This window comes from Rhineura floridana, chromosome 6 (genome assembly GCF_030035675.1).
Source record: "Rhineura floridana isolate rRhiFlo1 chromosome 6, rRhiFlo1.hap2, whole genome shotgun sequence".
NCBI lineage: Eukaryota > Metazoa > Chordata > Lepidosauria > Squamata > Rhineuridae > Rhineura > Rhineura floridana.
In genome coordinates, this window is record NC_084485.1 from 69629828 (window position 1) to 69656621 (window position 26794).

The window sequence follows — 26794 nt, forward strand, 5'->3', positions numbered from 1 at the left end:
ATTGCATTATATTTAGGGTTTGGTTCTTAGATATATCTGTCTGTTGGGTGGTCTGTTGATCCTGCTGAAGAGCCTATTCAATTTAGGGAGTTGTCTGAAAGCAAAGACAGCCTTTTCTGCTACCTCAAAAAACTATTTTCTAGGATAGCTAAAGAATATACTATAGAACATTTGCATAGAGGCTGGAGTAATGATAGCCGGTGTGGGGAAACATTGGGGAGGGACATGTCAGGAGGGCAAAAGTGTAGAGGACGCTAGGGTCAGGAATAGTGTGCGAAAGGTGGGGGAGAGTTCACATGAGACTGATGGATCCTGGCCTGGGACATTGCAGCCAGCAGCTATAGGCATTTTCTTAAGGAATGTCAACCATGAAATGTCTGATTCTGCTGCAAAATTTGACAAATACCTTTCCACATGCAGAACTGCAGGTTTCATCACTTTTGTTTCTACATCTGTAGTGGAGAAAAGGTCCATTTCTAAACAGCACAACTTATTTTCACTGTTTCAGCTCAATCCCCCAAATCTTTTTTTTTTTTATTCCGTCTTCTTTGCTTCTTCATGATGGGAAATGCAGGCAGCAATAGCAAGAGTCTGTTAAAAAAAAACCACCATGGTTCCACTAACTTGTTAAACAGAAAGAGAGACTATAAGTGCCAAACCCTCTGCAGGGAGGGGGAGAGAGAGAGAGAGAGAGAGAGAGAGAAATCTCTAGTTATTTATAACGCCAAGCTGCTTTAAGGTCTTTTCACTCTGGTTTGCAACTGCTTGCTGCTTGGAGGTCACTCCAAAAACATCCCAGCAGAGCCCATGGTCTTCCAGCACAATATTTGATCAGGAGTCTGGGCAGGTACCAACCTTGGCACATACATGCTCTTTAATACACAGGAGGATCACACAGGCGAACACTGAAGCTCTGGGAAAAGGTGTCTCTGAGTCTAGGTGAGTTAATTTCTGAATTGCATATTTTGTGAAAGGACATTTCAGCAACTCCTGGTATACACATGCCAAAAAGGCAAATGCAATTCCTTTACATGGACTGGCATAGTTCTAACCTAGGATGTCAACATGTGAATAGCACAGCAATGGGGTGGGTAGCAAGGATACAGACTTGTTCTGATAATTGGGGAAGGGAACATTGTGACCTCATTAATCATGACTTCTCTTCCTCCATATTTTGTGAAATTTTGGCAGTGGGAGGCAAGATGAGACATACATCCAATCTTTCCAGATCCCTTTGCCTCCCTCCAGTGTATGTCTAGGACACTGTGTACCTGGCTACATTGCTACTGTATCATTTGCATCAAAGAGCAGTGCATAATATTGGTGAAAATGTAACCACGGGGAGGAAATAACAGTTGATAACTGCTGAATTATGACTAGCATGTGAAGATTGTCTTTGGGACGTCAACTCTACACAGGATCAGAATCTCAGTTCAGATGACTGAAGAAGCTAAAATATGTGGTTGTGGAAGGACATCTAGAAAGTGCACAGTAGATGGAAATACATTTTCCAGAAACTTGGCTCCTAAAGAGAGCTACCAGGCAAGAGCAACCCTCTAGGACCCTCCAGAATACCTGGGAGGAACAGAGACCTTTCTAGAACTGCTTATAAAGATGGGCATTCAGTAGTGGAATTGTAGACAGTTGATTTTTGATGAGGAGAGAAGTGGAATAAGTCCATTTTCTAAGTAGGGAGAGGAATGCTTTATTTTTTCAGGCAAAGTGACGCTGGAATGGTATGAGTGGGTTTTTCTGAAGAATTGCCTGCATGCCAAGCTTTTCCAGTGCACAGAATCGAAATGTTCTATGTAACTGCTGAAATACAGTTGCAGGTGCTCATGTACATGCAAATAAAAGGAAAGTCTTTCTATTCAACATTTGAGTGGTTGTGTGTATAGCAATTGATAGCTGTTGTTCAGAAACTGATTGGGATTTAGGTGTTATATGTCCAAGTACTACTTCTTTTGTAGGGATATGTTTGGCTAGCTCGGAACTCAAAGAGTAATATATATTGCTGCTAGGAAAATGCCCCTTCCTCATCAAGTGCATCTATGTGAGTGATGTGCGGAGCGTGGCTGTATACATATTGCTGACATTTATTGGATAGTGCTTGTGACACCATATTGACAAGTAGCACAACTTTCCACTGACATTTTATGGCCTTATAAAAAAAGTTTTTTTTCCTGTTGTAAATACTTTCGATTTTTCTTTTTCAATTTCTTTTTTTAAAGATCAAATCAGACATGAATCTTCCCTATTTCAGAGGGAGGGGGATCCTTGCATTCATTGACCAATTGGAAAGGGGAGAGCTGGATGGGGGAATATGAGAGGCATGCAGAGACATCCCATTCCCTGTAATATCCTGGTGTGATGCCAGCATACATGTTGAGAGAGGGGAGCAAAACAGTGTTATGTCCCAATGGAGAATTCTTCATGTGTGGATGTTTTGCCCATATGGAGAACCTTGTACCCTTTAAGTGTTACTGTTATTCTTTTAAACTTCTTTAGAGACTTAGTGCTCCCTAATGTACCATTAATGCATAGAGTGTTACATGCATAGCATATCGACTGAATTGTACAATTTCCTACAATTGTTGAACAGGAATCAAAGTTGTATTAGTATACTGTTATGGCAAAGCTTCCTGCTTATATAAGTATTAAAGAAAGTCACCCAAATCATAAATGTATACAGAATTGGAAAACCTTAATTTTTGGCATACATGAGCAGATTATTCAAAAGATATAAGGTATTTTTTGGAAATATTGCAAAATACATATGTGACTGTATAGAGGATGAATTCTGAAATATGAAACTAATAGGGCATGAATAATAATTTATTGGTAATTGTACTTTAAAGAAAAGCAAATTTAAATAAATATAGAACTCTGTAGAGGTATAGAGTGGGACTTGAGTCATTGGGCCTGAAGAGTGATTACACATGGCTAGATCCTGCCTTAGGTTTTTCATTTGGAGAAGCCCTTAAAATTCTGCCACTAGGGCTCCCATCTGTCTTTCTTCCAGCAGGAGTGCTGTGCTAGGGAGCCAGCACACTGGCCAAGGAATGGATAACAGAAGCTGGAGGACTGTATCTTCTTTGTCTGCTATGCCAGGATTTAAAAGCAAAAACCTACAAACACACGTCACTAGCAGGCCACAGGATTGTACATCAAAATAAGGAACATTGTGGAAGTATGGAATTTATTCTGTAACATACTGTGGACAATTGCTGGACTATTTATTTATTTTATTTATTAGATTTATATCCCACCCCTCCTCGCAGTAGGAGCCCAGGGCGGCAATATAAGATATGTGGTGCTGTCAAATGAAGGGAGCTGTGGTGGCCAGCTCCCCCTCCCCAACAGACCATTCACAAACATTTCTGTTGCCATCAGAAGACTCCAGCCGGTTGCTTAGCAGACAGTGGCCAAGCTGCCTGCCTGGGGCAGGAAGGAACAGCCCTGATGCAGGAACTGGCAGGCAGCATTAGGACCCAGAAGGATCCACAGAGAAGCATCTATGCAGATTTAACAACCCCAGATTAGGGGTGTGTTTTTTCACACATGAGGCTTAAAGTGGTTCTTGTTTCAAACATTGTAATCTGAATGTAAAAAAGCTATGTGAGCTCATTCACATTACAGTGAAAAGATGTCAACATAAGGAGCAAGAGAGAAGGTCAAAAGACATTTTAAGCTTCACATCTGAAATCAGATGAACTCTGCACTGTTGTGTACGCAAAATCTTTGGTCCCACAACCTGCCTAGCACTATAGTGACACAGTGCCAGGTGGTCCTATTCTCATAGATTGGGCGCAGGTGGCAACCTACCTTGAATAAGAACATAAGAAGAGCCCTGCTGAATCAGGCCTAAGGCCCATTTAGTCCTGCTTTTTAAAGCCATCCAAGTTGGTGGCCATCTTGTGGTAGCAAATTCAGTTAGTGCACTGTGTTAAAAAGTCCTTCATTTTGTCTGTCCAGAGAATCTTCCAGAATTCAGCTTCAATGGATATTCCCAGGTTCTAGAATTATGAGAGAGAGAATGTCTCCCTATCCATTTTCTCCACACCATTCGTAATTTCATACATCTCCATCATATCCCTCCTTACTTGCCTTTTTTTCTAAACTAAAAAATCATAAATGTTGTAACCTTTGCTGCTCCACAAGCTTGAGGGAGCCCCCCAGCTGATGAAGCATCTCAGTACCAGCTAACAAAGCACCAAGGCGAGTTAAGCAACAGAGCGAGTTCAGCAGCAGGGTGCAGAGGCCAAGGCAATTCACTTTGCCCATCTTTTCCATGACCTAAACAAAACCTAAGTTTTTAATAAATTAACTCAATAAACTACAAAAGCAATGATGCAGGTAGGAAGCCAGCAAGGGTGTAGGGGCTTTCCAGTGTTTTGCACTGTCTGTCACATATATGACTATATGCCTGTTGTGCCCCCAACCATGGGTGTGACCTCAGTACAATGGGCTCCTGGGTCTCTGTGAACAAGTTTACTTCCCTGAGGTCAAGGTGGCTGACCTGGAGGAGTTGAGAGAGAGATTTGTGGTTGAGGCCTTCAGGGACATTATAGCTATGTCCCACTCTCCTGCTATCATAGAGAATGAGGGCCTCGGGGAAGGAGAGCATCTATCTGAGGAAGAGGAAAATTATCCCTTAGAAAGGAGCCATTCTTTGTGGGATGAGTAGATATCCTCTTTTGCCAAGGATACTTCTCAGGGGTGGGGGTAGAAGGAATCCTAGCAGTGGGTGCTTCAATCATTAGGAACATAGATAGTGGGGTATGTGATGGGCATGCAGACCGCAGGATGATTTGCCTGCCTGGTATGAAGGTTGAGGTTAAGGATGTCACCTGACATCTAGGTAGCTTGGTAGATAGTGCTGGGGAGGAGTCAGTGATCATGGGTAAATGCAGTTGTGAGGTCCTAGAAGCAAAATTTAGGTAGCTAGGCAGGATGCTGAAAGCCAGGACCTCCAAGGTGGCTTTCTCTGAAATGATACTGGTTCCATGTGCAGGGCTAGCTAGATGGGCACACCTTTGTAATCTCAATGTGTAGATAAGAGGTCAGGAGGGTACATTTTGGGACAAGCCAAGACTGTACAAAAGGGATGGGGTCCACTTGAACTGGGATGGAATCAGACTGCTAGTGCTTAAAATCAAAAAGGTGACACAACAGCTTTTAAACTGATTGAGGGGGGAAAGCTAACAGGAGCTGAGGAGGGTCTGATTAGGAACAAATCTCCCACCTGAGATAAAGACACAAAAATGATGGAAAATTAAATGGAGTAGTACCTAGAGCTAGGCAATGAGAGTGCAGGGGTACAGGATAGGAATTCAGAGAGGCCAAAGTACCACAGGCCAAACCAAAAGTGCCAAAGATAATTGAAGAGAGACACTGTATACAAGTGTTTATACGCTAATGCTAGAACATAAGAACATAAGAAGAGACTGCTGGATCAGGCCAGTGGCCCATCTAGTCCAGCATCCTGTTCTCGCAGTGGCCAACCAGGTGCCTGGGGGAAGCCCGCAAGCAGGACCCGAGTGCAAGAACACTCTCCCCTCCTGAGGCTTCCAGCAACTGGTTTTCAGAAGCATGCTGCCTCTGACTAGGGTGGCAGAGCACAGCCATCATGGCTAGTAGCCATTGATAGCCCTGTCCTCCATGAATTTGTCTAATCTTCTTTTAAAGCCATCCAAGCTGGTGGCCATTACTGCATCTTGTGGGAGCAAATTCCATAGTTTAACTATGCGCTGAGTAAAGAAGTACTTCCTTTTGTCTGTCCTGAATCTTCCAACATTCAGCTTCTTTGAATGTCCACGAGTTCTAGTATTATGAGAGAGGGAGAAGAACTTTTCTCTATCCACTTTCTCAATGCCATGCATAATTTTATACACTTCTATCATGTCTCCTCTGACCCGCCTTTTCTCTAAACTAAAAAGCCCCAAATGCTGCAACCTTTCCTCGTAAGGGAGTCGCTCCATCCCCTTGATCATTCTGGTTGCCCTCTTCTGAACCTTTTCCAACTCTATAATATCCTTTCTGAGATGAGGCGACCAGAACTGTCCACAGTATTCCAAATGCGGCCGCACCATAGATTTATACAACGGCATTATGATATCGGCTGTTTTATTTTCAATACCTTTCCTAATTATTGCTAGCATGGAATTTGCCTTTTTCACAGCTGCCGCACACTGGGTCGACATTTTCATCGTGCTGTCCACCACAACCCCAAGGTCTCTCTCCTGGTCGGTCACCGCCAGTTCAGACCCCATGAGCGTATATGTGAAATTAAGATTTTTTGCTCCAATATGCATAATTTTACACTTGTTTATATTGAATTGCATTTGCCATTTTTCCGCCCATTCACTCAGTTTGGAGAGCTCTTCGCAATCCCTTTTTGTTTTAACAACCCTGAACAATTTAGTGTCGTCAGCAAACTTGGCCACTTCACTGCTCACTCCTAATTCTAGGTCATTAATGAACAAGTTGAAAAGTACAGGTCCAATACCGATCCTTGAGGGACTCCACTTTCTACAGCCCTCCACTGGGAGAACTGTCCGTTGATTCCTACTCTCTGCTTTCTGCTTCTTAACCAATTCCTTATCCACAAGAGGACCTCTCCTCTTATTCCATGACTGCTAAGCTTCCTCAGAAGTCTTTGGTGAGGTACCTTGTCAAACGCTTTTTGAAAGTCTAAGTACACTATGTCCACTGGATCACCTCTATCTATATGCTTGTTGACACTCTCAAAGAATTCTAATAGGTTACTGAGACAGGACTTTCCCTTGCAGAAGCCATGCTGGCTCTGCTTCAGCAAGGCTTGTTCTTCTATGTGCTTAGTTAATCTAGCTTTAATAATACTTTCTACCAGTTTTCCAGGGACAGAAGTTAAGCTAACTGGCCTGTAATTTCCGGGATCCCCTCTGGATCCCTTTTTGAAGATTGGCGTTACATTTGCCACTTTCCAGTCCTCAGGCACGGAGGAGGACCCAAGGGACAAGTTACATATTTTAGTTAGCAGATCAGCAATTTCACCTTTGAGTTCTTTGAGAACTCTCGGGTGGATGCCATCCGGGCCCGGTGATTTGTCAGTTTTTATATTATCCATTAAGCTTAGAACTTCCTCTCTCGTTACCACTATTTGTCTTAGTTCCTCAGAATCCCTTCCTGCAAATGTTAGTTCAGGTTCAGGGATCTGCCCTATATCTTCCACTGTGAAGACAGATGCAAAAAATTCATTTAGCTTCTCTGCAATCTCCTTATCGTTCTTTAGTACACCTTTGACTCCCTTATCATCCAAGGGTCCAATTGTCTCCCTAGATGGTCTCCTGCTTTGAATGTATTTATAGAATTTTTTGTTGTTGGTTTTTATGTTCTTAGCAATGTGCTCCTCAAATTCTTTTTTAGCATCCCTTATTGTCTTCTTGCATTTCTTTTGCCAGAGTTTGTGTTCTTTTTTATTTTCTTCATTCGGACAAGACTTCCATTTTCTGAAGGAAGACTTTTTGCCTCTAAGAGCTTCCTTGACTTTGCTCGTTAACCATGCTGGTATCTTCTTGGCCCTGGCGGTACCTTTTCTGATCTGCGGTATGCACTCCAGTTGAGCTTCTAATATAGTGTTTTTAAACAACTTCCAAGCATTTTCGAGTGATGTGACCCTCTGGACTTTGTTTTTCAGCTTTCTTTTTACCAATCCCCTCATTTTTGTGAAGTTTCCTCTTTTGAAGTCAAATGTGACCGTGTTGGATTTTCTTGGCAATTGGCCAGTTACATGTATGTTTAATTTAATAGCACTGTGGTCACTGCTCCCAATCGGTTCAACAACACTTACATCTCGCACCAGGTCCCGGTCCCCACTGAGGATTAAGTCCAGGGTTGCCGTCCCTCTGGTCGGTTCCATGACCAACTGATCTAGGGAATAATCATTTAGAATATCTAGAAACTTTGCTTCTTTGTCATGACTGGAACACATATGCAGCCAGTCTATGTCCGGGTAGTTGAAGTCACCCATTACTACCACATTTCCTAGTTTGGATGCTTCCTCAATTTCATATCTCATCTCAAGGTCTCCCTGAGCATTTTGATCAGGGGGACGATAGATCATTCCCAGTATTAAGTCCCTCCTGGGGCACGGTATCACCACCCACAACGATTCTGTGGAGGAGTCTGCCTCTTTTGGGGTTTCGAGCTTGCTGGATTCAAGCCTCTGAACCAAAATGGGAGAACTGGAGTGTTTGGTCTTAGAGGAAAGCATTGATATAGTGGAGATAATTGAAACCTGGTGGAAGAAAGGGTACCAATAGGATACAGATATCCCTAGATATAAACCATATCTGGAGCAGAGCTTGGAAAAGTTACTTTTTTGAACTACAACTCCCATCAGCCCTAGGCAACATGGCCACTGGATTAGGCTGATGGGAGCTGTAGTTCAAAAAAGTAACTTTTCCAAGCTCTGATCTGGAGGACATATTGGAGATGATGTCACTCTATATGTGAAAAAGGGCATTGAATCCAGTAAGCTAGAAACCACCAAAGCGGCAGACTCCTCCACATAATTGTTCTGGGTGGTGATACCGGCCCCAAGAGTAGTCTAGTGATGAGAACATTCTATCATTCCCTGATCAAAAGATCAGGGAGATCTTGAAATGAAAAATGAAACCGAGGAAGCATCCAAACTAGGAAATGTTTTAGTAATGGGTGGCTTCAACTACCCGGAAAATGACATAGGCTAGCTACATATGTGTTCCAGTCATGACAAAGAGGTAAAATTTCTAGATACCCTAAATGACTGTGCCCTGGAACAGTTGGTCACGGAACTGAGCAGAGGGATGGTGACCTTGGACTTAATCTTAAGTGGCACCCAGGATCTGGTGCAAGATGCAAGTGTTGTCAAACCGATTGGGGGAAGTGAACATAGTGCTATTAAATTAAACATAGATGTAAATGGTCAATTGCCAAGAAAATCCAACAATGTTACATTTGATTTCGAAAGAGGAAACTTCCCCAAAATGATGGGATTGGTAAAAAGAAAGTTGAAAGACAAAGTCCAGAGGGTCAAAATCACTCCAAATGCTTGGGAGTTGTTTAAAAACACAATATTAGAAGCTCAACTGGAGTGGATATCGCAGATCAGGAAAGATGCCACTAGGGCCAAAAGGATGCTGGCATGATTAACAAGAGGAGTTAAAGAAGCTATTAGAGGCAAGAAGGCTTCCTTTAAAAAATTGACATTTTGTCCAAATGAGGAGTTAAGTGTACGCAGTGTGATGGCCACATTTGCTGATGATGCTAAATTGTGCAGAGCTGTTAAAACAAGAAGATGAGGTCCAAAATGATCTCTCCAAATTGAGTGATAAAATGGCAAATGAAATTCTATGTAAACAAGTGTAAAATTTATGAATATTGGAGCAAAAAACCTTAATTTCACATACATGCTCATGGGGTCTGAACTGATGGTGACTGACCAGGAACGAGACCTTGGGGTCATAGTAGATACCTCAGTGAAGATGTCGACCCAGTGTGTGGCAGCTGTGAACAAGGCAAATTCCATGGTAGGGATCATTAGGAAAGGTATTGAAAATAAAACTGGGATATCATGCCATTATATAAATCTATGGTGCAGCAGCATTTGGAATACTGTGTACAGTTCTCGCCACCTCACCTCAAAAAGGATATTGTAAAGCTGGAAAAGGTTCAGAAAACGGCAACCAAAATGATCAAGGGGATGGAGATAGAGAAGAGACAAATAAGAGGTGACATAATGCAAGTGTATAAAATGATGCATGGCATGGAGAAAATGGATAGAGAAAAGTTTTTCTCCCTCTCTCATAACACTAGAACTCAAGGACATCCAATGAAGCTGAATGTTGGAAGATTTCGGACAGACCAAAATTCACTCAGTGCATATGTAAACTATGGACTTCACTTCCACAAGAGGCAGTGATGGCCACCAACTTGGATGGATTTAAAAGAGTAAAATCCATGGAGAATAAGGCTATCAATGGCTATTAGCCATGATGACTATGCTCTGTCTCCATAGTCAGAGGCAGTATGCTTCCAAATATCAATTGTTGGAAACTGCAGGAGGGGAGAGTGCTCTTTGCACTTAGGTCCTTCTTGTGGGCTTCCATTGGCAATTAGTTGGCCACTGTGAGAACAGATCATAGACTCATGGAAAGTAGAGTTGGAAGTGGCCTATAAGGCCTTCGAGTTCAGCTTCCTCCTGAATGCAGGAATCCAAATTAAAGCAAACCCGGCAGGTGGCTGTCCCGGTGCCTTTTGAATGCCTCCAGTGTTGGAGAGCCCACCACCCTACTTAGGTAATTGTTTCCATTGTTGTACTGCTCTAACAGTTTGGAAGTTTTTTCTGATATTCAGTCAAAATCTGGCTTCCTGTAACTTGAGCCCATTATTCCATGTCCTGCCCTCTGGGGTGATCGAGAAGAGATCCTGGCCCTCTGCTGTGTGACAACCTGTCAAGTACTTGAAGGGTGCTATCATATCTCCACTAAGTCTTCCCTTCTCAAGGATAAATTTCTAAAGGATGCTGGACTACATGGGCCATTGGCCTGATCATACAGGCTCTTATGTTCTTAACCTTTCCTCATGGGAGAGGTGACCTATGTTTAGGGGAACACTTTCAGGGATAAATGTTTATGGGAAATCTTCTGGGTGGGGCTGGCAGAGAAAGGGTTAAACACTCCTCAGTGTATATCACCCCCTCCTGAGAACACTTTGCAGGGGAGAAGGGACTCTTAGGGTTTTGCTACACGTAGCTGCTCTTTTAAGGGTAATTTGTCCTAAGCGCTTAATGAAATGTGAAGTCTGTAGACCTGTTTGTTTAAATCTGGCCCTTCCGCAGGTACCCATAAAGTAAGATATTTGTCCTAAAAATTGGAGTAGACATGAGGAATGCTCACACCTCCTTCAGCCATATTTTAACTCGCTACAATTGACACCCCTTGATACTTTTATCCTCAGCTGAGTTCTGATATCATAACTGAGCTCAGCTAAGAGGAAAGTATCAGAGGGGACAGACTGTAGGGGAGAGATGTGGCAAGTGCAGGGACAATTTAGCTCCCTGCATACTTGTTTTGGTATGAGAACTGGACAGCGCTGTCCTCACCCTACTTTATATGACTGAGGTTTAAACAGTTTACTCCAGGGATAGCCAATGTGGAACCCTCCAGACGTTGATGAACTCCAACTCCCCTCAGCCCCAGCCAGCATAGCCAATAGTCCACAGGGCCGGTTCTAAAGGGCGGCCAGGTTGGGCACTGACCCAAGGGCCCCAGAGCTACAGGAGTTCCTTAGGGGCCCCTGAGGGCCCCTCTGCTCCCCTTCCACAATCCACGCCCCCCCGCCCCCCACTTACCTGTCAGCTGGCTTTTTAGCATTGCCCTTAATGAAGATGGCGGCTGCAACTTCCCTAAGGAACAGAAGCCACTGCCGCCATCTTAGTTGATGGCAGAGATGTGTGCGCATGTAGCACACACATGTGGCATCAACAAAGATGGCAGCGGAGGCTTCATTCCCCTTAGGGAAACTGTGGCCGCCATCTTCATTAAGGGCAATGGTAAAGACTAGACAGGTAGGGGGGACATCGGGGGCCGTGCAGGGGGGCACGCATACACACTGGGGGGCCTGTTCCACCAGCAGGAGGCTCTTAGTTTCTTTAAAAAAAAAGTCAACTGGACATCTGAAAGAAAGTTAGAAAGCAAAATCTTAAGGTAAAATTATAAGGCATATTAGGAGGTGTTGCTGTTGCTAAGGTCTCTTGATCACTGTTGCTAAGCAATCAGAAGGAAGGAATATGAGGCATTTCCTGTATTTTCCCTGCTGAAGATATTTGCCCACTTCCAACAGGAGTAGCTACCAGTGAGAAGTACAGGAACAGGAACAAAGAGAATGAGGTCTTGTGCCTTTAATAGCTATGTGGCAGGCAGAAATTAAATAGGGTAAGCCTTCCCTAGTATGGAAATACATATACGGGGAAAGTTTCACCTGTTTACATTCTGTCTGTCAGAATATTATTACTTGTTGTGGCCCCCAATTTACTTTTAGGCCCTACACTTAAGCACAGTAGTTTGTAATATCCAGCATGTGTGTGGGGGGGGAAATGCCAGAGGATGAACTTTTTACAAGCTAAAAAAAATTGTTTGAATGAACTTGGACTGAACTAATTCATGTTATAAACAGACAAACTTTAACTGGAACTAGTTCCTCTTTGGACAGAATGAACTGTATTACAAATTGAATTCTATGGAGTGCGAAGTATAACACAATAATATAACAAATAAAAGAAGCTATTAAAATACAATTAAAAATTGTTCAGCTTTTTTTAAGGTGAAACTGAGCAGCTGGGCTTTGCTATGACTTTCAAGCCTGTGCCTTGGCTTTAAGCTGACACTGACCAGCCTGTGTCTTTGCTTTGCTTTCAATAAATTGACAAGCCTGTGCCTTTGCTCTAAGGTGAAACTGACCAGTCAGTGGCTGAGAGAAAAAGTGGAGGGAGAATTGGAGTGGCTGGAATTCTGAACAGAAGCACTCCACAGTGCAGCATTTTGTTGCAGGGTTCAACTTGTGAATTCTATTTCTCACATGCCAGTGATTTATTCTATGGGCTTGGGCAAGTCCTTCAGTCATTGCATTGCTTTCCTTGACCTAGTGAGAATGAGGTTCCCTTCTATGGGCTTAAGGACAGTTTCTATAATCAGCAGAAACAAGTGGTAAGGCTTTCCTAGATTGTATCATTTTAGTGAAGGACTGAATGCTTTAATGCTCCCCAGTGAAGGGGGAAAAAAACTCCTGGTAGGTATAAAACTAGCCTCTGTTTTGGCCTAGCTCCTAACATGCAATTTTTCTGTGTGAGCAGGGAAAAGGGGGTCATTCAAGCATGCAGTTCTGCATGTTATATACCCATATGTTACATACACACATACCTGCAGCCTGATATGAAAAGCTTTACTATTTGATCTTCTTGATTGCATAAAATGGCCCTATACAGAAATTAATGGAAATTTATCATGTTTAATGCACATGTGAAGCCTCTGTCTCCTTAACATATGTTTGTGACTGCTACTTAATCTTTCTCTTCCTGAGTTAACATTTTTGTATGGTTGTTCTTTCCCTCTTTTTTGTTGCACCCTTTTTATAGGTTGGTCCAAAGTTTGTGGCACAATGCACTGGGCTTCTGTTCTGATTATAGTTGGCCTCTTCAGAGTGTCCTTGAGCCAGTACGATGATCAGTATGAGGACGTCGTCTGGCTACAGCACTATTTACGCAGCCAATCCTCATCCTACAGCTATTCGCCATATTATGAAGATGAGATTCCCCCATATTCCTCTTACTCTTACGTGCCAGCTGGATCCTCTGTTGGGGACCCTGTCCCTGAACCACCTGTTTCCAGGGAATGTCCCCAAGAATGCGAATGCCCACCCAATTTCTCTTCTGCCTTGTACTGTGACACTCGCAATCTCAGGTATCTTCCTTTTGTGCCTTCCCGGATGAAATATGCCTACTTCCAGAACAACCAAATAGTTGCTATCCAAGATGGAGCCTTTGACAATGCTACCAACCTGGAGTGGCTTGCATTGCATGACAACCAAATAACCAGTGAGAAAATGGGCAAGAGGGTCTTTGCCAAGCTTAAGAACCTAGAGAGGTTATACCTTGACCATAACAACTTGACCAAGATGCCTACCCCTTTGCCACGGTCACTACGAGAGCTTCACCTGGCTTATAACCAGATCTCCAAGGTCCCATCTAATGCCCTTGAAGGCCTAGAGAACCTCACTGCCCTCTACCTCAGTCACAACCAGATCCAAGAAATTGGTTCAAACCTCAAAGGGTTAAAATCTTTGATTCTTGTGGACCTGAGCTATAACCAACTCAGAAAAGTCCCCGATGGTCTTCCAGTTGCCTTGGAGCAGCTGTATCTGGAACATAATCATTTACATACTATCCCTGATGATTACTTCAAGGTCTCCCCAAAATTGCTCTATGTACGTATTTCTCATAATAGCCTGACAAATGAAGGACTCTCCCCCAACACTTTCAATGCAAGCAGTCTCCTGGAACTGGATCTCTCTTACAACAGGCTTCAGAAGATACCACGGGTCAGCACAAGCCTTGAGAATCTCTATCTCCAAGGAAACAAAATAAATGGTGAGCAACAGCATTTTGAATGTGGAGCGCTTTTAGGGTTGCATTGAAACAGTTATGCTGTGAGTGGGTGGGCCATTTTGTAATGGCAAGAATAGAATAAAGTGATCAGGAGAACCTAGACCAAGGATGGAGAACCTGTGGCTCTCTAGATGTGGCTGGACTACAGTCCTGCCATCATCCCTGACCACTGGCTATGCTGGATGCGGCTGATGGGAGTTGGGAGTCCAACTACATCTGGAGGGCCCTATCCTTGGCCTAGACTCTGCACTCTTGGCTCTTTGGAAAGCCAGGTAATTGTTAAAGCACGAAATGAGAGCACAGTAGTTGAAACCAGGATCAGTGAGTTTTGTTCCTGTCACTGAATTCCCATGCCACATGGTGTGGGAGGTCAGGGGGCACCCTCCCCTTCCAAAGCCCCCAGATGCTGAAGGAGCATCCAGATGTTAAGGAGGAGGCAGAAGGCAGAGAAGGGAACTGTGTGGGGACCAGCAGCCCTGCTGTGGAGGACCAGGCAAGCAGATCTCCCCCCACTCCCATCAGCCAGTTCCCTTGACCCTGAGAGAGCATTCCTCATGGGTAATGGACTGGCAAGGGCACCAGGAAGTGGCTGGAAAGAAACAAACGAAAGGGAGGGAAAGGGGGACTCAAATGAAAGGGGCTATGTGGCTCTCTATGGGGAAAGAAAAATAAAAGAGACAAGGGTTGGGGACTGGGAAAGAGACAGGGAAAGAAAGATAAACCAGGGAATCTTTTTTCAGTCCAAGAGTAACATTTCCTTCTGGGCAACCCTTCCAGGGGCCACATGGTGGTGGTGGGCAGAGGCAGAGGCCACGGTGAGCAGAGGAAGTAATGTGAATTTTACCTTTGTTCTGTAAGCTCCTTTCTACACACACTTGCACACCCCTCTCTGTTGTCCATCCAGGCAAGCAAGAAGCATTATCCGGGTTCAAGGGCACATTCCAGCCAGGCAAAAATACTCAAGGAGGATGCAAAGGAGGGCTGGTGAGGGGTATGACCTGGGAAGAGGGGATATGGCTGAGGAGGGGATGTGGCTTGGGGAGATTCCTGAGGGCCAAAGAGAGAAACCTAGAGGGCCATATTTGGCCCCTGGGCCCATGGTTCCCCATCCCTGATGTATGAGGAGGAACAGGGTGGGAATATCCTCATTCCCCTAGCTGAGGCCAAAGAGAACAAAAGCCTCCCCTGCCCCATCCCTTCCTCACACACGGTCTGCATTTGTCAACAGTGTTTCCCATCTATATGCATTTTATAAGATGCTCTCATTAATGCAAGAAAGAATACCTGGTGCTTCCAGTACCAAATGGAAGCATTTTTGCATTCATATTATTTTATGACATGGTGCCAGTCATCATGTATACCAGCGGCATGCTCATGTTTCAAGGAGAAATGAGCGTATAGAAAGAAGAACCACTCAATGGATGAAATAGAATGGATGATATTCTGCCCTCTTGTACACATGGGTGTATTAAAGTGATGGTCACAACAAGGTGGAACTAAATAGGTAACTTTGTATAGGTAACTTTGCAGATTACACAGAGAGCAAAACAGCTTCTTTAGCTTAAAATGAAGATTTAAGTGTCACATAAGAGCCAGGTCTAGCTGTTGCATGGCTGTTGAAGGATCAAGATGTTAAACCTTCAAATCAGTTATCGGTTTTGCTTAATTCTCCAGGGCTTAGGTGCACAGTACTTCTGTGCAGCTTTATTCAGAAGTAATCTCCAGTGCAACAACTTCCTTCAAAATAAGGGTACATAGAATAGCAGCTATATAGTTGCCTTTAAATCTTTCATCTCCATTGGAACTCTTTTATCAAATGATAAAATTTTATATCCTTTCTACAGCAGAGTTCTTGTATGTAGACAGAATGCGAGTCCTAGAATGGATGAGAAAGAATAATTTTATATGGGAGAAAGGTTTGGAAGCAGAATTGCTATTCCACTTCCAGACTGAAGAGTAGAAATTGTCCACATCTAAATTGTTCACAATAGGCTGGTATAGCACAGTGGGGAGGAGAGCCTGGCTGGGAGTCCAGAGTCTGTGAGTTCAAATCCTTGCTCGTGTCTCTTGGGTATAAAGGGCTAGCTAAAGATCACCCCCACAGTGAGTGGCTCAGAGGTTATGTGCCACCTGTGCAGCTGTGGGCAAGCTGCATAGTCCCAAGGGGGCCCCCAGCTGGCAGTTGTGGACAAGGAAGGGGCTGGCTTGTGCAGCAATGGTAAACCCACTCTAAATACTGCTTACCGTGAAAACCCTATTCATAGGGTAGCCATAAGTCGGGATCGACTTGAAGGCAGTCCATCTCCTTTTCAAATTGTTCACATTTGGAAGTGCCCATAGTTTGATACTAGTTTGTACAGATCAGTTTCCATGTTCACATGAAATGGGGAAGTTTGTTACAGAAGCTTCAAATTTCCTCCTCTTCAAGGCAAAATGTGAAAGCCTGAAGCTTGAGTGGTACATTCTGATAACAATAAGCCATAGTTTAGTATTATGTCTGAATGTGGCCTATACATACAGATATTCTCAGTAATAATCTCCATTGCAATTATTATTGACTATTACTATTGGCTATTTGTTCATAAGGTCTGTTGAGATGGCTTGTGTTTTTTTAGCATAATGTAACTGAGTCCATAAATGGCTACTACTACTTAACAGTTATTACAAAGCATTATCTGTACTTTGAGTTCCTTTGCAGATAAGCCCAAGTTCTTCATGACAAACGTTTATGCATATATTTCAATTTTGATGCCATTTCTGAAATTAACATTTTATTCCAGTTATTTTGTCATTTATATCCAGGTCTATATGGAGTCCAAACTACAAACAAATCATATGGGTGTATTTTGGGGGGAAAGTCTGGAACAGGAGCAGGGAGCCTGTGGCCCTCCAGATATTTTTTTACTCAGGATTCCATCAGCCCCAGACAATATAGCCAATGGTCAGGAATGAGGGGAGTTGGGATTCAGCAACATCTGGAGGGACATATGCTCCTCACCCTTGGTCTAAAGGGAAAGGGAAGGTAGTTCCCACCTGTTGAACTTGTCAAGGCTTAGGCTGTAGACACACTAGCTGTTTCAAAAGCAGCCAGGCTGTTTTCTCTGGCTTCGGTTTAAAATGCATTTAAAACATGTAAAAAGGGGTGGAGTTTGACTAGTGTCATGTCATGTGTCTCTGGCTTCAGAAAACAGAGCTGGAGACTTTCTGAAGATTCCTTGCCCTGCCCCCCAATCAGTTTTTTGGAGGGGAGAGGCATGGCTTTGCACTTGGAACACCTTGACAAATATTGCAATCATCTCAAAGTTTTGCTTCACATCTGTATGGCAGCAAAGCCATTAAACCATCTCTCTGGATTTCTCTTTATTTATTCAATCATTTTTCAAGCTGCTCTGTAGCTGACCTTTAAAGTTTTTTTAACGAGTTTCTCAGAAGACCTTTGCTTTTTTTTCCATAGGAAGAGCAACAAGACTCAGTAGCTGAGTTTGTTTTATATATAGACCTGGTGGCGGCGGCGGCTGGGTTTTTAAGATTAGGGTGTCGTTATCTCTTGGGCAGAATGCTGTTATTTTGAGGCACATCTGAGATGAAGAATAGCCATTTGTCTTTCTCCAGTTTCTTTTCATCTGGCAATCTCAAAGAAGTTTACAAACCCTAATCACTTCTGTATAGACAGAAATGGAACAGTGGTCAGGAGACTGGACTGGAGTTTAGCAGGCATAGGCTAGGGACCAATGATAGTGTTTTCAGGAAGCTGAAAGTGGTTTGAAATAAGTGATGCTGCTCCTGATGTGTACATTGGGCCAATTTGGGGTGTTGCAGGCACTGGATTTTTTCAGATTTTATTTTAGGTTTTGCAGGCATTTGTCCCCCGCCAAAAAAATCTGCCAGAACTGTTTGACTGCAGGCAATATAGTACAGCAAAACAGAGGTGTGTGCACATGTGTACACAGAGCATGGGAAGTGAAGCCTCCCACAAGCTACTTTCAACCCTCTCAAAAACTGGTGTCTGCCTCCAGGCCCAGACCCTTTCCAACCTATCTCTTCGAGCAGTGGTTTCCAAACTCCCCCCCCCAACTGAAAATTGCTGAAGACTTTGATGGACCACTTAATGATTTTTCTTCCTGTTGTAACAATTGCAGTGCACTGTGCTGGATGCTGAACAATTTTTAATTGTATTTTAATAGCTTCTTTTATTTGTTATATTATTGTGTTACACTTCGCACTCCATAGAATTCAATTTGTAATACAATAAAATGCAATATAAGAAATAAAAGAAGCAATAAAAATCCAATTAAATATCAATATGAATTTTTAATGCGGGCATGCTGCGGACCACCTGAGTGAAGCTTACGGACCACTGGTGATCCACAAACCACAGTTTGGGAACTCCTGTCTTAGATTCTGATGACTGTGAAGTTGTCCCCTGGTCCATATGGGTAACAGCTCACAAATCAGTGAATCTCCCTTGCCACCCCTTTAGCAGCATGCAGTTATTAAAATAGGGTTGGGAAACTTTTTTCAGCCCAAGAAGAGCCACATTCCTTTCTGGGCAAACTTCTGGGGCATGTGGGCCAGTGGTCAGTGGGGCCAGAGGCAAAAGTGGGTGGAGCAACAAATGTAAATTTTCCTTATTTTATTTTACCTTTTTTACTTTTGCAATCTTTACCTTTGTTCAGTAGGTTAGTTTCTGCGAACCTCACACAACTCTCTCTATCCTCTATTTAGGCAAGCAGGAGGCATTATCAGAGTTCAAGGACACATTCGAGCCAGGCACAAACCCTCATGGAGGATGTGAAGCAGGGCTGATGAAGGGTGTGGTCTGGGGGAGGCCTGGCAGGTCACATTTGGCTCCTGGGCTTGAGGTTCCCTCCCCCTGGTATTAAATGGATTTGAATACACCGTCTTCATGTGCATCTGATTTACATTTCCCTTTCACAAGTGTTCCTCTAAATCTGTGCAAACAATTATACACACTGAGACAAGGAATCATAATCATACACACTGAGACCAGGAATCATTAAAAAAAATCAAGAGCAACTATCATAATACTTTCTTCATATGACTCTGTAGTGTGTCTGAATTTTGAAGATCTTATGCAATTATGAGGATGTGCTCTAGTCCCCACCATTACCACAAGAAAAATTGTAACAGAAATGAAGAAGAAGAAAAAGACAACTAAAACAGTGTGGTGAGGGACAGGTAAAATGACTTCTGTAAAAAAAACTGGAACAGCTGGGGGAGGGTTTAGCTGAGAAGAAAATTGATTGTTGTGGGTGTACATTGTGGAGATTTATTATTGATAGTATTTATAGAATGGCATCAATGTGCATAATGCTTTATAGAGCACAAGAGGACAGATCCCTGCCCAAGCAACTTACAGGGATACAGAGATATTATTATTATTATTATTATTATTATATTATATTTATTTATTATATTATACAGAGATCTTAAATATATAGCAGGTATCATTAAGAGAGTAAACAGGGCAGTATTCACAGTATCTGAAAATACAAAACTTGGGATCATCCACTGATTTTCAACCCACAAAAGGAATTACTTTTTACCAATAAACAAATTAACCTATGAGGTTTACTAATACAAGATTTTGATTCAGCTATGCGGGTAACTGGTTTTCCAAAGGATTCTGCAAATGCATGGAGATTAGGTCTGCCTGTTGTGATATGTTATCCAGAAGGTCAATATGTTCTCAGAGAGTATGGCACATGAAGGCACATGGGGCCATCCCCTTGCTGAAGCTCAGCAGATCTGGGGCTGCAGACACACTAGTTGCTTCAAAAGCAGCAGACCATTTTCCCTGGCTGTTTTTTGAAACAACTTTGCCCGGAAAGGACCCATCTCCCTTCCCAGCTGTTGATTAGGACCACCCACAGCAAAGTGTTGGGCCTATCACTGTGTCTGCCTGAGCTAGAGCAAAATGTTTTCATCAGACACATCAGGGTGGAGTTAGCCTGGCATCGTGTGTCCCCATGTTCAAAAAACAGAAGTGGAGTTGCACTGAAGCCAGCAAAACCACAAATGTATCTCTAATGTGGGTCTGGATCAGTGCCTGGACAGGAAACCAGCTGGGAACTATATGTATGCCACTTAGGATTTCATGGTGCAAGAAAGGCAAGATATAAATCTAAGGGGAAAAATGAAGCATATCTTTAGCAACCAATAAAGGATGGATATGATTTCTAGGCTATAAATGTGTGTATGACATCATGAATGTCAGAATGCTTTCATGTAGATTGCTGGCCTGACTCTGCCAGCATGCCAGTTTGTAACAGTCTTGCATACTTCTGCTTCCTCAGATTGTAGTCCTGTAGTTCCTCTCCATAAAATGGGTCTCTCTCAACACTGGCAAAGATGCAAGGCATCTCTGGCCCATTCAGATGCCTGCCCCTTCCTCAGGCAATGTGTGAAAGATGGACTCTTGTAGTTCTGAACTTTTCCTATACGCCCCTTGTAGCATACAAGTCCTTTCCAGCTTTAAAGCAGGAGCAGTTGTTTCAAGGAAATCTGACCATTTGCTGCCAAATTCTAGACCTTGGTTGCCCTCTGGCGGCTTATAAGGAACATTGCAGCATGATCTTTTGAGGATACACACCTTCTGCAATCCATCCCCTATCTCCAGAGTTCACTGGAGGACTAGGGATGGCTTTATTTTAAAATAACAGAGGAAATTACCAGGGCAGTTGCTAGAGCTGGGGGTCTTCCTGCTCTACATGGACTCCCTGGATTTATACTGACAGCAGGGAATACTTTTTCCAATGGACTTCAGCTCCCAGTTTGCAATAGCTGATGGTTGGGTCTTGCAAAACCCTTTGACATCATATTGTTGCATGTCTCCCCAATCTCCGAGCAGTGAGAGATTTCCAGGGGTTCTTGTGCTCACCCAGAGGTTTGATTTCCTTGGAAAGAAGGTTGGCGGAGACTGTGGTGTCTTTATGAAATATTGTTTATTGATTTACACACATTCCAACTTGAGCTTAGGATGGAGGAGTTCAAGGCATCAGCAGTCCAACAGATCTTGCGTTTTCTATCAGGCTTACAGGAGGCACCCTAAAGCCATGGTGCAGAGAGCCAGCCTCTCTACCTGCCTGCAATCCCCAGCCTTTTCCTCAGACTCAACACAAAACACAAGCCTCTCCCTGGCCTCAGGAAGGGGAGGGTCTCTCCTGAAGAGTTTCAATAATAGGATCTCCCTGGCCCAGTTAATGGGCACTTGATAGGCCCATTAACTCACCTGGCCACTCTATTAGACTGACAAAAGGAACTCATCTGATCAGCAGAGCAGGTTTTTCACCCCAGGTGCAGGGTTCCAAATCAGAGGCTGGAAGGGGACTCATAGAAACCATCCATTTCAACCCCAAACCCGTAACAATATATAATGTGTAGGCAGGTAGGCATGGCTTGGTCAAAATGGACTTACGAGTGAAATGGGGAGGCCTGGCAGGCCGAATTAGACCTGCAAGTTGGAGGTTCCCCATTCTTGATATAGTGCCTATCAAGATGCAGAGTGCTTTACAAAGTAAACAAAAAGTTATTTACAAAGTTGTTTACAAAGTAAACAAAAAGTTACTTTGACGCAAGGAAGGCAATAAAAGGAAGGAAGATGGAAAGGAAGGTAAACAAGAAAATAATATAGAGTCAGTTTAGTTACACATGATGTTAAGTAATAGTAAGAACACTTTTTAAGTCTCTTTTGAAACTTTTGCACGCATATGTGAAAATCATATATCACATACAAGAGAATCCAAAAGTGCTTCCAAATGTGGATGATTTAGCAGAACCAGTGGCAGCTGGTGGCTCCATGTCAATAGGGCAATGGAATCCACTCTGGGTTTAGAGTCTGAACTTTCAAAGAGCAGTTCACACTAAAACCCAGAACGGATTCACTGCCCCACTGATATGGAGCCACCAGCCACCGCTGAGCAGCACCCAATCAGTGCTGTTCTGCTTTAAGCTGGAAGTGGAAGAGCAACTTTGCTTCCAGACTTCTAACACTCTGTAGCCAAGTGGGCAGTCCCCCATTTCCTCAGTCCCAAATGTTGAGAGGAAGGGGTACTTTTCATTGGGACCACTGTGAGTTAAATACTCCCTCCTCCTCTCACTGCACTCTTGATCATCCCACAGGTAAAGATGGTTAAGCTGGTGGGCATCTGTAATACAGCCTTCTCAGCTGAGGCCCCAGGGCTGTGGAACTTAGTCCCTTCTGCAATTATGCAGGCCTTGCAATGTTTAAGGAAGTTTTGAACATCAATCGCTTTTCAGTGGCCTTTCGTGGATAATGTATGTTGGGTGGGGGAGGTCTTATATTGTGGGCCTTTTGCATTTTATTGTTGCTTTGCTGGCTTTATCTATTAGATTAGGGTGCAATCCTAACTCTCACTCCTCAGCAGCAAGGTTTTGAAAGCAGTGGCCTTTCACTGCATTCATAGCCCTGCTGATCATGGCAGCTTCGGGGGAATGTGAGGAGGGAGCAGAACTATCAGTCTTTGTGACATCTGTGAGACTGGCTAGGGAATATAGCAGACTCTGAGCCCGCAGAACATCCCATTTCAGGGCTTTAGGCAGGTTCCCACCAGCAGGAACCCCATCAGCATGCTCCCAGGTGCTGTAAAGAGGTTTGGATTAGGGTTGCCAGGTTCTTGGCCTGAGACTGATCCTGTATCTTTAGGAGAAGAGAAAGTCAGCCAAGTGCAGGTGTTCTTGCAACTCTGTAATGAGAAAAACCACAAGGTGGAATTCTCCCTTCCCCCTGCCCAACTTTTAAAGATACAGAAGACCTCTTGGTTGCCAGACCCGACCTCCAAGAGGTCTTCTGTATCTTTAAAAGTTGTGGAGGGGGGAGGGAGAACTCCACCTTGTGGTTTTTCTCATTACATAGTTGCAAGAACACCTGCACTTGGCTGACCTTCTCTTCTCCTAAAGATACAGCATCAGGATCAGGCCATGGCCCTGGCAACCCTAGTTTGGATTGTTGTGTTAATTACCAATTGGCTATTTTACCTTGTTTATATATTGTAATGTTGATTTGTAATTTTAAATATAGGTGTAAGCTTCTTTGGGGAGAAGGTTTCTCAAAAAGCGGGGTATAAATTGCACTTCACTGCAATTTGGAGTGGGGGATAGACATAAAGGTAATCTTCTTTGGAAAGGGAAGAGTTAACAGTTGTAGAGTTGATTCCCATAGAGGACAGACAGATCATGGAGAAGGAAATGGAAAGAGCACCATCTTGAAAAAGGCCAGAGCAATTTAATTGACCAGAATAACAGTGCAATAGGCCATCTACACCCAGGGAAATTATGTGTCTAGTTTACAAAAAGCCAGATTTTCTGAGCTCAGGGAAGGGGGGAGCTAAACAGGGAAAACAAGAGTGGGAGATATTTTGTTCATGACTTTGTGCAGATGTCTTATAAACAGTAAGTAAAGAAAGTGGCTTTTCCACTACAAATACCCAGTGTGGAAGCAGCTCTATTAAATTTTAGTGATCGCCCAGTGGATTTTACATGTGCATGCAGTACTTTATGTGCTGTTTTCAGGCATCTGTGATGTATCATTCTTTCAACAATACATCAGTGCTATTACTGAATATGAAGTTTCTGGATCTCAGCTCCTCTGAGGAGAAAGAGAATGCCCTCTCTTAGTCTAAAAGATGGTAGTGAGTGAATTCAGAGTGGAAAAATACTGCAGTGCAAAATGTCTCTGATCTCAGATGTTTGCGATTCATTATGGAATGGTGTCCAATTTAAACAGTGATTTCTGTATCATCCATGAAAATGGCCTAAACATTAGACCTTTAAAAATGTTAAACTTCCAGCAACTCCTACTGTGCCAGCTGTATGGCTACAGCTTAGCAGATCAACTAGAGAAAATCTGAGCTTTACTCAGTGATGATGTCAAAGGTCAGTGTGCTGAATTCCCAGCAAATTACCGTGTTAATTTTACATTCACTGCCTCTTCTACTGCACATCAGCTGGTAGAAATGCTGCTCTTGTGCTGTCACACAGCTCCCCATGAACCAGCTCATTCCTGAAGTTATACTGTACTGGGAATTGGATGCTCATGAGCTTGTTTATCTCTATTTGTAGGAATGTAGCATATAGCTTATATTAACACTTGAAAAGCTGTAAACAAGACCGTGTTTGAAGAGAGTGGAAATGACTTGAAAATTCTTTTTCCTTCTTCCCAGAATTCACCATCAGCAGCTTCTGCACCATCATAGACATCATGAATTTTTCCAGGCTACAAGTCTTGAGATTGGATGGGAATGAGATACGTCGGAATAACGTTCCTTCTGACGCCCCACTCTGCCTGCGATGGGCCAGCGTCATAGAGATTTAGCCATTGCCTTGGCTCCTTTCCTTAACCCCTTCCCTCATAACAAGGCCAGACCTTTCCTGCGATCACACGGGAGCAGAGGCCTACTGTCTCAATTTAACACTGCTTCATTTGACTCAGCTTCTGCAATTGTATAATGTAGGAGGGATTGATAAACTTGACCCAATAGATGCTGCCCCATATTAGCCAAAGAAGTGACAGCACCTCTCCAGGCAAAAGTCTTTGCCCAACTTCTTTCAGTCTCCCACTTCAGCAACTAATCTGCTACAGTATGTGGTCTTCATAACATGCTGTCAGGCAGCATGTGTTTTTCTGTTTGGGTGGGTGGTGGTCAAGCTTTTGTTTCATTTCATACGTGTAGCTTTTGAAATTTGATGCCAGCTGGGATGCCTTTGGGGTTTGTTTTTCCTTGTGGGAGGGTTGCAATGAAAAAAAGTGTGCGCACATGGTGGGGGCGGATGAGATTGAATCCAAACAAGATGAAAACAGATTATAAACAGTTGGCCACACAGCAAGGAGCTATTACAGAGACAGGGTGGGGAACTAGGAAAAGAGACAGGGAGAAAGAAAATTACTGACGGGATATGGTCCAGGCCTTTAGCTGGTTTCCAGAGATGAATATAGCTACCCTGGTGCTGACCAAGTAGCATCCTTATGGCATTTTCTCCCCCTCTTTTCAGTTTGTTTTTCCATGCTGATTACAACACACAAAGATACACACAAGGAATCAAAAGCCCTACAACTACATGCAACAGCATAAAAGTGAGGCTATATATCAGATTTTACCATGAAGTTACAAAAGCACAGAAAACTGCTATCGCTCATAATGTGCTCACAATTTACCCTGGAAAGACAAATGTGTTCCAATATTCCTGCAGCTCCAGGAAGAGCAATTCCCCTCCTCTTCACTATTCTTACATTTTCCACAGTGTAACAGACATGTCTTAGTCTCAATTTGTTTTTATTTTTTCCAGTTTTGTGCAATCAGTCGTGTTTCAGCAGAAAGATTAAACCCAACAGGGATTCTGAAGCCATGGCATTTAGATAGATAGAGAGTGATCATTTGATCAAACAGTAAGAGCGCCCCCATAATCAAATATAGCATTAATTGTTTCACACAATTGGGCAGGTCCATCATATGTGTAGAAAATTTCCTCTATCCACATGGTGTCTGTATGAGAAAAAAATCCATAGGAAGTGAATTTTTATGGGTTTGTATATTTCTAATGACATTAAGACTCACTGGGGGCTTCTCACACTGCATATCACTAACGTCTTCCAGCCTGTGCAGGAGTTTTTTCTACCCTCTGCTATAATACAGTTCAGTTTATTAACTAGTGCTTGCAGAATACATATTTTTTCCATGTGCTGCTTGGGTGCATATAAAGAACACTGCTGGTATGGAAGCAACATTCCAGCCAGTTATAAAATACAGCATGAGCCAAGTCAGCATTAAAATACCTGGCAAGACTCACCATCATTCAGCAAGGTATATGACTGGCCCTGCTAGCATATTATGGGAAACTGAGGGCTTTATAATTGTACTGCTTTAGAAGTGCCCTTTCAGGTACAGCAATACAATAAAAGTTGTATCCCAAATTGATTTGTACAGCAGAAACCCATTCTAGTGTCCCATGTGTTTAACTGCATTTGTTGTAACTTGTTTGCTTGGCTGTAGAATAATCTTGGCTGAATTTCATACACATTACAGCACCAAGTCTTGCTCTAAGAATGTACAGTTTTTTCATCTTGAGGTTCTTCCTCCTCATCCATTGTTTCTATATGGCTCACAGAGGGGAGAGAAGGAGATGGAGAAGAAGGAACAAATGAGTTTTATGGGGAGCCTGAGAAGGTCAAAATGCCATCAAAACCACCTGTGTTTAAAATGCATGCTGACAATATAAAAGAAATATATAGAAGTATAAACTGTAGATATCATTACTGATCAATAAAATCCTTTTTATAATTGCATGGGATGCCTTGAAAACTACCGATTACACAAGCTAGATTTCAAACATCTGCTGTTAATTAGAAATGCACAGGAAATGAATGAAGCCCACGCTAGATCTTTGGAAGAGCTTAAGACTGCACTTCATAGGACATTTGGGGAATTGGATACATTCATTGAATTACTGTGTCTCACATTGGAACCTATGCTCAGCAGGCCCAGCATGAGCATGATCAATGAAGTTCACAAAGGCAAAGGAGGTGGATTTCTCTAGGAAACTCCTAATTTTACTTTCTGGGGGAAAGGGAAT

General features: G+C 43.0%; 1 protein-coding gene across 1 annotated transcript; it reads left to right on the plus strand.

Moving 5' to 3' along the window:
• Nucleotides 1–764: 764 nt before the first annotated feature.
• FMOD (fibromodulin) lies at nt 765–26485 on the plus strand. Its single transcript, XM_061630383.1, has 3 exons — nt 765–939; nt 13157–14167; nt 24388–26485. The coding sequence occupies exons 2-3, from the start codon at nt 13180–13182 to the stop codon at nt 24537–24539; spliced, it is 1140 nt and encodes a 379-aa protein (XP_061486367.1). The 5' UTR covers nt 765–939; nt 13157–13179; the 3' UTR covers nt 24540–26485.
• The last annotated feature ends 309 nt before the right edge of the window (nt 26486–26794 follow it).

What these genes read in the sequence shown, in the direction of transcription:
- FMOD (XM_061630383.1), top strand. Translation starts at nt 13,180, where the DNA reads ATGCACTGGGCTTCTGTTCTGATTATAGTTGGCCTCTTCAGAGTGTCC. An exon ending in CCAAGGAAACAAAATAAATG is followed by an intron (nt 14,168 to 24,387) that starts GTGAGCAACAGC and finishes CCTTCTTCCCAG; the next exon opens with AATTCACCATCAGCAGCTTC.